Source organism: Lynx canadensis, chromosome A1 (assembly GCF_007474595.2).
Source record: "Lynx canadensis isolate LIC74 chromosome A1, mLynCan4.pri.v2, whole genome shotgun sequence".
Taxonomy (NCBI): Eukaryota; Metazoa; Chordata; class Mammalia; order Carnivora; family Felidae; genus Lynx; species Lynx canadensis.
The window spans coordinates 2373371-2387041 of record NC_044303.2 but is presented as its reverse complement, the minus strand read 5'-3'; the positions used below and the strand labels follow the sequence as shown (position 1 = coordinate 2387041).

Here is a 13671-nt window from a genome sequence, read left to right as displayed (position 1 = left end):
TAAGGAAACGTGCTCTGCAAAGTAAAGACCAAAGAACGGAGGGTCGGAGGCTACGAAACAAAGGCCTCTGCTAAAGGCACGAGCCTCAGCTAAATCGTCTCTTCTGACCGTCGCAACAACCAGGACCGAGGCTTTTTGTCCCAAGCCTGCACAGGGGAAAACATCGCTGACGACAGTGACGTCGGGCAGGTGTCCTGATGCATCTGACTTGGTCCCAGGTGGGACGACAGGTATCAAACACTTCACTGGGACAGAATTTAAATTCCACATTCAGCAAATGCTGATTGCCTGAAATAGAGCGGCTCTGTTTGCCAGTTCATTAGAAAATACCGGGGCGCCTGGGTGGCTCAGTTGGCTAAGCGTCCGACTTCGGCTCAGGGCATGATCTCACGGTCCGTGAGTTCGAGCCCCGCGTCGGGCTCTGGGCTGATGGCTGATGGCTCAGAGCCTGGAGCCTGCTTCTCATTCTGTGTCTCCCTCTCTCTCTGCCCCTCCCCCATTCATGCTCTGTCTCTGTCTCAAAAATAAACGTTAAAAAAAAAATTTAAAAAAAAAAAGAAAATACCCCATCAGAGTGAGCAGGCTGGGGTAGGATATGATGTGGCAAAAATGAAAGAGCAGTCAAGAATACAAGAATAGGGAGGATGAACAAGACAGATGGGGAAGATGCTATTTTTTTGGTTTGCCAGTTTTGCAAGATGAAAGCAGTTCCGGAGACGGACGGTAGCGATGGTTGCCCAACAACGTGAATGTCCCAACACCAATGAAGTGTGTATTTAAAAACGGTTAAGACGGTTGCGCTGTGCGCATTTTGCCACAACTGAAAAAATAAGTTTAGAGTTTGCTTAAGCTATTAAAGTGAGCTAAGAGAACACGGTCACATTAAAAAAAAAAAAAAAAAAAAAAAACTTGCTTTAAACACTTTTGTTTACTAGAAGCTGAGCGAGCTAATTGATGTTATTTTAAATGGCCCGTGGGAAAGTAACTGCAGCGTCTGTGGATTTCAGAATAATGATACAAGTAGTTTGAAGAAATTCTTAACACGCGTAGGCTCGTGGAATTTAAAACAGATGTAGCGTTAAGGGCTATGCAAGGTTTTTCAGTTACACGCCCCAACTTCTTTGGGGAATGGGCTTCCACTGCTAAGCTCAGGCCCATCGGAAAGGCAAACCACACACTCGATCACAGTTATTGTCCGCAGTGCCCGGCTCACCCGTCCGTGCTTTCCCCTCAAGCCCGCAGCGCCTACCAAACAGCGGCTTCTCCCTAGTGAATGACACGTTTTCCTTACGAAAGTCGTAGGACCTCCCTACACAACAGGGGAGCTATCTCGTTCTCGACTGCGGAGGCCACTTGGGGTTCTGTTCGGACCCCTTTCCAGGTACCCGGCTCCCTCGCACACGCTCCCCTGCCGCCGCTCCGAGCTGCGCGGCCGCAGCCGCCCGCGGAACGCAGGCTCCGGAGGCTGGACGGAGGCCGTGCGGCTCTCGCGAGACCCGTGGCCGCGCGGGAGTTCTCGAGTCGTGCGACGAGGCGGCGGCGGCGGCCCGGGACTCGGTGATGGATGGGGCGCTTCCGCAAAGATGGCGGCGGCTGCGGTAAGAAGCGCTCGGCTGACGGCCTGGGGCGGCCGACTGCGGCGTGGGCTCTCCGCCGGCCGGCGGGCCTTGCCGGGCCCCAGCCCCTTGGCGGCGGCAGTGGCCGGCGCGGCCCTGGCAGGCACAGGAGTGGCATGGTACCACGGCCGCGTGAACGTCGCGGCGCCCGAAGGCAGGCTCACCGTCTTAGCGCAGGTACGGGACCGGTCCTTTTCGCCAACCCCACCAAGCTCCTCCCTCCTCGGACTCCCGGCGGTGGAGAGTGGGGGCTGCCGCGGGCGGCCCCGGCTCCTCTTCCGGAGTCAACGTTAGGGGCGCCGCCGCGGAAGGCCCCGGACGGGTGGGAGGCGCTCCTTTCCAGCCGCGGCCCCCGCCGCCGCGCGCGCCCGAGGGCATCGAGGCCGACGACCGGCCGCTCAGCCCCTGCGGGGGGAATCCCGCGAAAGCCGCACGGACACCTAAAGCGCGAGACGCGAATAGAGACGATGGGTGTGGGCGTGTCTTGGTTTGTGGATTTCTCACTACACCTTGCCCGCGCTCCCTCCCTTCTTGCTGGTGTTGCTCACAGGTTCAGGGGGTGTGTTTCCAGGGACTCACCCCACACGTACCTTTGTTAACCTTTGTAACTAAATCCTTTGCGACTGGTTCTCTGCGTAGCGTGGTGAAGTTGTCCTAATAGATGACTTTTTTTTTTTTTAACCGTAAAAGTGCCAACCATAAAAATTAGCAGGTTGATGATTTCCAGATTTTATCATCACCTCTGGGGAACAGTATTACATGATTATGAACCTTAATCTTCGGTAGACTCTAAGTACTAAGCGAAAGACGTTTCTTCTGACACCTCCACGTTCAAGGGACAAAGTTCCCTACTTCAGTGTAAAACTGCCCGGTAAAATAGTTGAAAAAGTACTGCTTCTTAGATATTTTATGTACTTTTAATAAGTTTTAGTGTATGCGTTGCTTTGAAAATTAGAAATCGTATTCTTTGTTAGGTTTACCTGGTATCTTTTTTTTAAGGGTCTCTTCTGTTTAAAAAAATTTTTTTAATGTTCATTTATTTTTGAGAGAGAGACAGAGGGGGGCGGTTTGGGGGTGGGCAGAGAGAGGGGGTGACACAGAATCGTAAGCAGGCTCCAGGCTCTGAGCTGTCAGCACAGAGCCCGATGCGGGGCTCAAACTCAGGAACCGTGAGATCACGACTGAGCCACCCACGCACCCCTACATTTTACCTTTCTAATGAAAAACCCAAAGAACGGTCAGATACTAAGAAAGAGAGGAAGACAGGCCTTGTGAATTAAAATTAAGCATTGATAAATGATATTTTGACTTGTATTAATTTAAGATGCCATATGGATAACAGGTTCAATAACTTTCCTATCCTCTTACCATTTCTGATCATAGGTGGGAGGATCTGTCTTGTGGTATTTTATGGCATTTTTGTTAGTTCTTCTGGTGCCAAGGATTCAATTTATTATTCATCATTGGTTTCTCTCTGTTCTCAGCTCTTTTTTTTAAATTTTTTTTTAATGTTTATTTTTGACACAGAGACAGAGCTTGAGCGGAAAAGGGGCAGAGAGAAAGAGAGGGAGACAGAATCCTTAACAGGCTGCAGGCTCTGAGCTGTCAGCACAGAGCCCAACGCAGGGCTCGAACTCATGAACTGTGAGATCGTGACCTGAGCTGAAGTCAGATGCTTAAATGACTGAGCCACCCAGGCACCCCTCTCTCTGTTCTCAGTCTCTTATTTCATTCTGTTTGCAACCTTTGGGTTAATCTTACAAAGAATGACTTTTTAACCGCAGAGCGTACCCTTCTTCAGTAACCATTGGTGCCCCATTCTGCCTAGGATAAAATCCACATTAGAAAATTTTGATACTCAAAGCCCGTTGTGGTAATACTCTAACCCATCACTACTCAGATACACCTTCCAGTAAAAGTGATTCACTTCCTTTTTTTTTTTAAACATTTATTTATTTTTGAGAGAGACAGAGCATGAGCCCAAGAGGGGCGGAGAGAGAGAGGGAGACACAGAATCCGGAGCAAGTCTCCAGTCTCTGAGCTGTCAGCACAGAGCCTGACACGGGGCTCGAACCCACGAGCCGCAAGATCATGATCTGAGCCGAAGTCAAGGCTTAACCAGTGAAGCCACCCAGGCACCCCTAAGGTGTACAACTTGATGGTTTTTTTAATACATTGTGAAATGGTCACCGTAACAAGTTAATTAACATACCCATCACCTCACCTGGTTACCACAGAGTATGTGTGTGATGAGAACACTTAAGATTTATCCTAAAACAAATTTCTAGTATATAATAACAGCATTGTTAATTGCAGTCACCATAGTGTTTGTTAGATCTCTAGGACTTATTCATCTTGTTTAACCGAAACTATTATCCTGTGACCAACATCTTCCCATTTCCCCCAACCTCGGGCAACCACCATTCTGCTCTGTTCTTCTATTCAACTATTTTAGATTTCACATATAAGTGAGACCATGTAGCATTCGTCTTTCTGTACCTGGCTTATTTCACTTAGCATATCTTCCATTCTCATCCTTATTGTTGGGTAACAAGATTTCCTTTTTCAAGGCTGAATAATATTCCTGTGTGTGTGTGTGTGTGTGTGTGTGTGTGTGTGTGTGTGTACATGCACGTCGCATCTTTTCCTTTCAGCCATTGATGGGCAGTTGGTTATTGTAAATAATGCTGCAATGAATTTGGGAGTGCAGATATGTCTTCACAATACTGATTTCATTTCCTTTAGGTACGTACCCAGAAGTAGTACTGCGGGACCATGTGGTAGTTCTATTTTTAATGTCCTAAGGACCCTCTGTATTGTTTTGCATAATGCCTGTCCCAATTTACTTTCCTAGCCAACAGTGTAGAAGGGTTTTCTTTTCTTCACCTCCTTTTCATGACTTGTTATCTTTTGTCTTTTTGGTAATAGCTATTCTGACAGATGTGAGGTGATACCTTGTAGAAGTTTTGATTTGCATTTTCCTGATGATTCATGATGTTGAGCACCTTTTCATATACATGTTTGTCTTTTGTATGTCTCCAAAAATGTCTGTTCACGTCCTTTGCCCATTTTTTAATCTGGTTATTTTATTTATTTCTACGGTCATTTAGTTTGAGTTCCATTTATATTTTGGTTATTAACGTCTTATCAGATGTATGGTTTGCAAAAATTTTCTCCCATTCTGTAGGTTGTCTTTCAGTCCGTGGTTTCTCTTTGCTCTTTATAAGCTTTTTTTTTTTTTTTTTTTTTTTGAGACAGAGCAAGCACTTGCATAAGCAGGGGTGGGAGGGGAGCAGAGGGAGAGGGAGAATCCTAAGCAAACTCTTCACTGTTAGTGCAGAGCCCCAATGCAGGTCTCAACCTCACGACCATTATTGAGATCATGCCCTGAGCCAAAATCAAGAGTCGGATGCTTAACCAACTAAGCCACCCAGGTGCCTCACTCTGCATAAGCTTTTTTGTTTTTGTGTTTTCACGTTTGATGCAATCCCACATGATAATTTTTGCTTTTGTTGCCTGTGCTTTTGGTCACATATCCAGAAAATCATCACCCAGACCACTGTCAAGAAGCGTTTTTCCCTATGTTTTCCTCTAGTAGTTCTACTGTTTGGGATCTTACGTTTAAGTCTTTAATCCACTGTGGTTAATTTTCGTGTATGATGTGAGATAAGCATCCAGTTTCATTTTTCTGCATACAAATATCCAATTTTCCTAATACCATTTGTTGAAGAGACTGTCCTTTCCCATCGTGTATTCTTATTTTGGGGCTCTATTCTGTTCCATATGTCTATTTTTATGGGACTATCACATTTTTTTTTGATTACTATGCATTGTAGTATTTCTTGAAATCAGTAAGTGTGATGCCTCCAGGTTTGTTCTTCTTGGTCAAGATTGTTTTGACTTTTCAGAATCTTTTGTAGTTCCATATGAACTTCAGCATTTTTTTTCCATTTCTGTAAAGAATGCCACTGGGATTTTTGATAGGGATTACATTGAATCTGTAAATCACTTGGGTACTATGGACGTTTTTTTTTTTAAGTAGGCTTTACTCCCAGCTCAAAGCCCAACCCAGGGCTTGAACGCATGACCCTGAAATCAAGACCTGAGCTGAAATCAAGAGTCGCATACTTAACTGAGCTACCCAGGTGCCCTGGTAGTATGAACATTTTAATATTAATATATTAATTCCTGGAATGGTTTTGAACAGTTAACGATTAAAATTAAAGGTAGGATTTATCTCTGTGAGGGTCCAGTTAGGAGACAGAAACTTAAACCAGTTATTTGAAAGGCGACATTTAATATAAAGAATGACCTGGTAAAAGAAGGTTGACTGCTAAAAGAGAAAAGAAGGACTTTAAGAGGTCCGGAAGTAGCAGGTGTCAAAAAGTAGCTACTACCTGTAAGTGAAAGGAGACTAGACAGTGAAGAAGGAACTAAGGATTTGGGAAAACTCCCCTCCAACCCTGAGGGCTTGAGCTGAGATTTAGCCTCTTTGAAGAGGACTTGGCTACCACAAAAATATAAAGACCACTATTGGTAGCTCTGGCCGGATGGCACAGGCCAGAGCCAGTCTTTGGAAGAAGCTTGTCGTTGCTGGGAGGGGTATGGGGGCTGGAACTGGTCTCTAGATTCAACCCACTGAATGAGGGATGTGGCCCGAGGGCGTGGCCAGAGCTCCCGCAGAAGTAGCACCTGGAGCTACTCTTTTTTTTTTTTTTAATATGAACTTTATTGTCAAATTGGTTTCCGTACAACACGCAGAGCTCATCCCAACAGGTGCCCTCCTCAGTGCCCGTCAGAGGTGGCCTGGTGGGTTGTGTGTTGGCCTGATGCCACCCCCCACAAGAGCGGCCACGGAGTCCGCCTGTAGAGCTGTTGGGAAGCTGCCCACCTGCCGGGAAGCGTCTGGCCTGAGTACGGCATAGCCAGAGCTACTGCACCTGCCTACTGGAGTTGATTGGAATTGGCCCTGGCTGGTCTATGAGGGCTGCTGGGCTCCAGCTCAGAGTAAAAGAGGCAGAAGGCTTCCGGCCTCCGCTTTCTTGCAATGTCACTCCAGTGCTCTCTGTTGACTGAGATTAAAACTGTTCTAGCCAACCAAGGGGAAAAGTCTGCAGGGGGTTCTGTTCCAGCATCACAAAGCAGGACAGAGGAGGGTAGATTAGGCGCTGAGACAATCGATGACTCCTGTGGAGTTCAAGAGTGTTTGACCCAGGTTTCAAGGGACAGGAAAACCTCCATTTGACCACTCGTTACGAATGGTACCAGGTGGATTGCATATTGGCGTTCTATGCGTTGGTGAGGATACGTGGGCACTCGGTACGGTCCAGCGTGTCCTTTGTGTTTCTTCAGTTGTTATCAAGGAGTAAAAGAACTGAGCAAAGTGAGCTTTTCTCACATGTTGTCTCTCTAGTGCTGAACTTAGGGCCTGGCGCTTAAAAGGTGTTTGTTCGATGTACATTTCCAAGGTTGCAAGGTACACCCTTCTCCACCAGAGAGAGATTTCTCATGGAATTAATTATTTCTCTTTGTAACATTCCTGGTATTATGGAAACCAGTAATTAAGGTTTAGAATATTTTCATTGTAGGGGTGCTTGGGTGGCTCAGTCAGTTAAGCATCTGACTCTTGGTTCGGGCTCAGGTCATGATCTGGCGGTTCTGTGGGATCAAGCCCCGTGTCAGGCTCCATGCTGACAGTGCTGAGCCTGCTTGGGATTCTCTTTCCCTCTCTTTGCCCCTCCCCCTAACGGGCTCTCTCTCAAAATAAATAAACAAACTAAAAAAGGAATATTTTCATTGTAGTCAAAAAAATAAAGAAGTTACGAACATTGTTGAAATTGTCATGTTTATATTATTGAGACTGATAACAATAATGATGGCAAGAAAATTAGTGAGGTCAGAGTGATCATTAATTTTATGTGTCAACTTGGCAAGGCTATGGTGCTCAGTTGTTTGGTTAAACATTAGTCTAGATATTACTGTGGAGGGGTTTTTTTAGATGTGATTCACATTTAAATCAGTAGACTGTTCAGTAAAGCAGATTACTCTCCATAGTGTGGAATGTAATCCAATCAGTGGACGCCTTAAGAACAAAGCTGAGGTTTCCTCAGAAAGAATTTGATCTCCCGCAGGCAACATAGAAACCTTGCCTGAATTTCCAGTCTCTTACCAGAAATTCTAGCCTGCCCCACAGGTTTTTGATTTGCTGTTGCCCACAATCTCATGAACTAATTCCTTAAAATAAACCCCTCACTCCCTCTGTCTCTCTTTTTCCCTTTATACGTATAGGATATATGAATATCTTATTGGTCCCATTCTCTGGAGAACCCACAGATTTGGGGACTGGTGATTAGGATGCTGCTGTAACAAGTATCTGGAAGCGTGGAAGTGGCCTCGGAATTGGTTACTGGGTAGAGGCAGGAAGAGTTTTGGGGCACGTGACGGCAGTGGCCTAGATCGCCTTGCAGAGACTGTTGCTACAAATGTGAATGCCATGGGTGCTTCTGGTGAGGTCTCAGATGGAGAGAGGAACACGGTAATGGAAACTGGAGCAGAGGCAGTTCCTGTGATAAAGTGGCACTTGGCCAAATCGTGTTCTACTATTTTGGGACAAGTAGAAATTGTGAGCGATAAAATTGGATATTCAGTTGAGCAGATTTCTAGCAGAGAGTCGAAGTCATGGTCCAGTTTCTCCTTGCTGTACGTAGTAAAATTTGAGAAGAGAGAGAAAGAAATTAAGGAAGAAATTATTACACAAAAGGACCGGAACTTGAAGATTTGGAAAGCTGTGGGCAGGTCTAGATTGTAAACAAATGAGAAGGACGCTCTGCAGAGAAAACTAAGGATGTGGCTCGACAACCATTTGCTGACGAGATTACGTGCGTTACTCCAGAATCCAGTCAACCAGCTTAGCAAAAAGGCTGCCAGGGTTAGACTGAAGGGAGCAGAGAGCGATGAAGTGAAAAGAAGGACTTCTCCAGTTCTCCAGGCACAGGCAAGAAACAGGTTGATGGAGCTGTCCAGCTGCAGACGTGTTATCTTTCCAGAAAAGACCAGAACAATTTCGGAAGCACAAAGCACCCAGCCACAGAGGATTATTCTCAAACCGTAAAATCCGGTTTGCTCTAAATTTCAGACATGCCTGGGACCCATGTCTTGCATCTCTCTTTTCAAATGGTGAAGTCTGTCCTGTGTGTGTCCCCTCGTTGTATTTTGAAAACATAACTTGACTAGTTTCATAGGTTTACAGAACAAGTAGGCTTTCACCCCAAGAAAGTCATACCCTGAGTCTCACCCAGAAGTGATTGGGAGAATTTACATGATGAGATTTAGGACTTAGTTGATGGTATTTAGATAAGACGTTGGACTTAAGGTGGCTGCTGGGCTGATTGGAACTTTGGAGGAGGTCAAGGATGAGGAGGGTGCATTTTGCACGTGAAAGCACGTGAATTTTGGAGGCCCGTAGGGTGGACTCTTGAGTTGAACTGTGTCCCCGCAAGATGCACATGTTGAAGTCCTGACCTCCATTACCTCAGACCTTATTTGGAACCAGGATTGTTGTAGATTTAATTAGTTAAAATCAAGAAGAGGTCGTATTGGAGTAGGTTGGGACCCTGATACAGTATGTCCTTATGAAAAGGGGGAAATTTAGGTGCACACAAAGGGAGAACGTCATGTGGAGACCGGAATGGTGCCGGCACAAGCTGGAGAAATGCCTTCAGAGGGAGCATGGCCTGTGGACCCCTCCACCTCAGGCTTCTGGCCTCCAGACCTGTGACACAATAAATTTCTGGTATTTAAACCACTCAGTTTGTGGCATTTTGTTTCAGGAGCCCTGGACACAGTGCAGTTAGTATTTGGTCTGACTCTGGGAGCTATGGCTTCTAGCCGCTTTCTATCAGAGAGACTTCTCAAGACCCAGAAGAGAATCAAACGGGCAGCCTTTCAGAGATGCCTTTTATATCTGCCTTCTACGTAGAAGGCAGTACTCTGCTACTAAAACTTGAAAACAATCTTAGATTGTTAAACTAGTCATCTTTTTAGAGTTCGGCATACATGAGGTATTATAACGCCCTTGAGTTTTCCAATAAAGCTTATATTTTTAATGAGAAGATTACCAATATGAAAACCAGTCTTGTGGACCAGAAATTGGTGTTGCAGTTCAGAAAATACACATTTTAAAACCATACTGTAAGAAACTTATAGTTTCAGGGTTTATGAAAAATGTGGCTTGTTGTGTGGGAGAATCACCTTGATCTTCTCAGGGGAGAAGTTATTGTGTACATTGAGGTCATGTGTTGTTTTCTTGCGTAATTGCGATTATGATTTAGTTGTCAGGTCTGATTTTAATGATTTCTCATTAATTTATTTCTCAATAATTCTCATTTCTCTTTATTGACGTTTTTTTAAATACATTTTCCTCTCTTGATGTTTTAATTTGCTTGCTTTTATTTAAGTAAAAAGAAATTAGAAGAAAGAAACGTTTTGTTTTGAGAAGAGAGTGCACATGAGCAGGGGAGGGGCAGAGAGAGGGGGGAACAGAGGATCTGAAGTCGGTTCTGTGCTGACAGCAGAGACCCTGACGCGGGGCTCGAAGTCATGAACTGTGAGATCATGACCTGAGCTGAAGTTGGATGCCTGACTGACTAAGCCACCCAGGCACCCCAAAAAAACACTTTGAAGATGGATTCATATGAATATGAATGCATTTCATGCATGATGAAATGCCTTACACATGAACATATCTTAGAAGTGATGTGTGTGTGGATGTGATTTTTTGTTTAGATCCCATTTAGTAATCTTGACCTATATTTCTGGAATGATATTTTGCCTTTTAATCCTACCTCACCTTAGATTTGTGGTAGAGCATTTTCAATGGTTTAAGGTAGACTGCAGCAATATTAATCTTTTAGCAATTTGCAGTACAAAACAGCATTAGCTCTTAGAAACTTTTAACTTTCTCAGAACAGTCTGGTTTTTCATGCCTTTAATTTTCAAATTTTGACATCCATGATAATTAGTAGTTTCTGTTTTATCAGTTCCTGTTAATCATTAGGAATCCCTCCTTCTGGCTATCCTAATTATATCCATGGAGATGATGATCTTGAAGCCTACTTTAATACCTCCTTTCCTTAACTTTTCATAATGTTTTGTTTGTGCCTTCAATTAGCATTTGCATTTTCTTATGAGAAAATCTAGTGTCTAGTCTAACAACGTTAGCCTTTAAGCTCAGAAACTATTTTTTATATTCTGACTCATAGCATTTAATTTGTTAAAATATCTAATAACTTTAAAAATCCTTATTAAAGTGGAATTAGAGTGTCAGCACTCTGGTACTTATATTGTATTTCATTCTGTCTAGGACACTTTTTTTTTTTTTTTTTTTTTTTTTTTTTTTTACATTTTAACGTATCTGAAATTGGGATACATTTTAGAGTCAGTGGTGTTTTATAATCCCTTTTGTCCAGGTGGCAGTCATGGCCTAGATGTCATTGCCTGTTATTGTGAGAATTTTTTTTATTGTACTTTTAAAGTTTTATTTATTTATTTTGAGAGAGAGAGAGAGAGAGAATGTCCGAAGCAGGCTCTTTGCAAACTCATGCGCTGTGAGTCCCTGACCTGAGCTGAAACCAAGAGTCGGTCGGGCTCAACCGACCGAGCCAACCAGCTCCCCCCTCCTGTGAGAATTTGTCCACATTTTTATCACTTAAATTGAGATACATTCATTTTTTGATAAAACCTTAGTCTTTAGAAGAGAAATCATGGGCATAGAAATACCTCTCAAAGAAACATGAAAGCACAGTTTCCCTCAGATCAGAAAGTGATACTTAGGGCAGGAAAAAAAGGCAGAACAGGCCAAGAGGGGTCAGAAGAAGATGCTGATTTGTCACTGGGGTCAAATCATGGTAGACTAACATAATTTGAAGATTAGCAAATATTATTACAGGATCTTCCTAAATAGGTATCAAGATTGCCTTAAAAGTCTTTGGTCTTTTTATAGTTCACTTACTTTTTTTTCATTTTTTTATGTTTATTCATTTTTGAAAGACAGAGACAGAGCACAAGCAAGGGAGGGGCAGAGAGAGAGGGAGACACAGAATCCGAAGCAGGCGCCAGGCTCCAAGCTGTCAGCACAGAGCCCGTTGCAGGGCTCGAACCCACGAGCTGTGAGATCATGACCTGAGCCGAAGTCGGACGCTCAACCGACTGAGCCACCCGGGCGCCCCTATATTTCACTTATTTTTATAACCTACCTAGAATGTGGGTTTGGAGGTGTTGTCGAGGAAAAAAGAATACGGCCGAATATCATATTCCACCCACTGTCTCACATTATAAAACTTTGTTGATGTGTTACATTAATTTTCACATAATTATTTCTATAGTTAATTCTGTTGTATAAATTTATTATAAATGCCAGATTTGATATTACTTAATAAATTTGATTTAGGTGACTTCATGTTGGGAGAAAGCAAAATGCTTCCCAGAGTGCAATTCTAAGTTTGGCTTCTTTGAATCTAAAAAAAAAAACCAAACAAACAAATCAAGATGCAAGACTCGCCGAAACTCCATTCACCTTAATAATTAAACGTCGGTTTAATTATTAGTCTCTTACATGGTCGAAGGTGGCCAGAAGGGGTAGACCTCCAGTTACAAAAAGATGTCCTGGGGATGTACATCATGGTGACTGTAGTTGATAATACCGTATCCTACGTTTGAAGGTTGCTAAGGGAGTAGTTCTTAAAAGTTCTCATCGGAAGAGAAAAACATTGTTCCTGTGTGGTGATGGTTGCTAACGAGACTCATGGTGGTGATCATATCAGCGTGTGTACAGACAACAAAGCATTATCTTGTACACCTGAAACCATATGTTACATGTCAATTATGTCTCAATTTTTTTTAAAAATTTTTCTTTAACATTATTTATTTTCAAGAGACAGTGAGAGAGCATGAGCAGGGGAAGGGCGGAGGGAGACACAGACTCCGAAGCAGGCTCCAGGCTCAGCTGTCAGCACGGAGCCCGACGCGGGGCTCGAACTCACAGACCACAAGATCATGACCTCAGCCGAAGTCAAACGCTTAACGGACTGAGCCACCCAGGTGCTCATTTTTGACTTAGGATATTTTCAGCTTACAGTGGGATTTTTTGGGACCTCACTGCATCATAAGTGGAGGAAGATCTGTATTTGAGTAATGGGTCTGCCTGTATGTAACCGATCTCCTGGAAGATAGGCCTTGGGCCTGCCACGCCTGCTCCCCTCACACCTGACCAAGGGGAAGGAGGAAGCCAATTCTTGATTAACGGATCTAAAAGGAGAGGACTTGTAGCATAAATAACACAAAACAACACCTTGCCTGGGATGCAGTAAGGGATAGTTTCTGAAATGTCAGAAGGAAAGAGGGAAGTGGATGCCTGGAAAAAAGCAACTTCCAGGAAGACAAAAGTGGGTGTCTTCCCCCACTGACTTTAATGCTGTCATTGTTGGTTTTTTTTTTTTCAACTATATTTGTATGTTTATGCTGAGCTTGATACTGAAATAATTTTAAATGGCTTAGAAAAATGCTGTTGTGAGTAATAATTTTTAAATGGAGAGAAAAATAGTAGATACAAGATGAAACTATAGAAAAGACTAAAGTAATGCTATAAGATCTTGTGTTATACTTGTGGTTAATCACAAATTTGATTTTAAATTTAGCAACAAGCTCAAAGAGGGGAACAGGCCAGTTATATGCTTCATAGTAGTCAGTTGTTTAGAAACAACTAAATCTGGGAACAGGACAGTTATCTTCTCCTGTTTCACAAAGAGAACACTGTAGCATCGTTATAGTAATAAGTATAGCAAGAAGTTTCATATGGCAGTTTTTTATAATTCAAAGAGGAATATTTGCATAGCCAGAAAATATTAGATGGGTTTACCTTTACAGTTTAGTCTTTTTTAATGTTTATTTATTTTTGAGAGAGTGCGAGCAGGGGAGGAGCAGAGAGGAGGAGACAGAATCCAAAGCAGGCTCCAGGCTCTGAGCTGTCAGCACAGAGCCCAGTGCGCGGGGCTCGAAC

The 13671-nt window shown here is 43.6% G+C and overlaps 1 protein-coding gene across 1 annotated transcript in view; it reads left to right on the top strand.

Moving 5' to 3' along the window:
* Window positions 1–1507: 1507 nt before the first annotated feature.
* The window catches only part of MICU2 (mitochondrial calcium uptake 2), a 144529-nt gene continuing 132365 nt past the window's right edge, over window positions 1508–13671 (top strand). Inside the window, exon 1 of the mRNA XM_030307776.1 lies at window positions 1508–1793. Within this exon, the coding sequence (XP_030163636.1) occupies window positions 1584–1793 (210 nt within the window). The 5' untranslated portion in view covers window positions 1508–1583. The remainder of the gene's footprint in view (window positions 1794–13671) is intronic.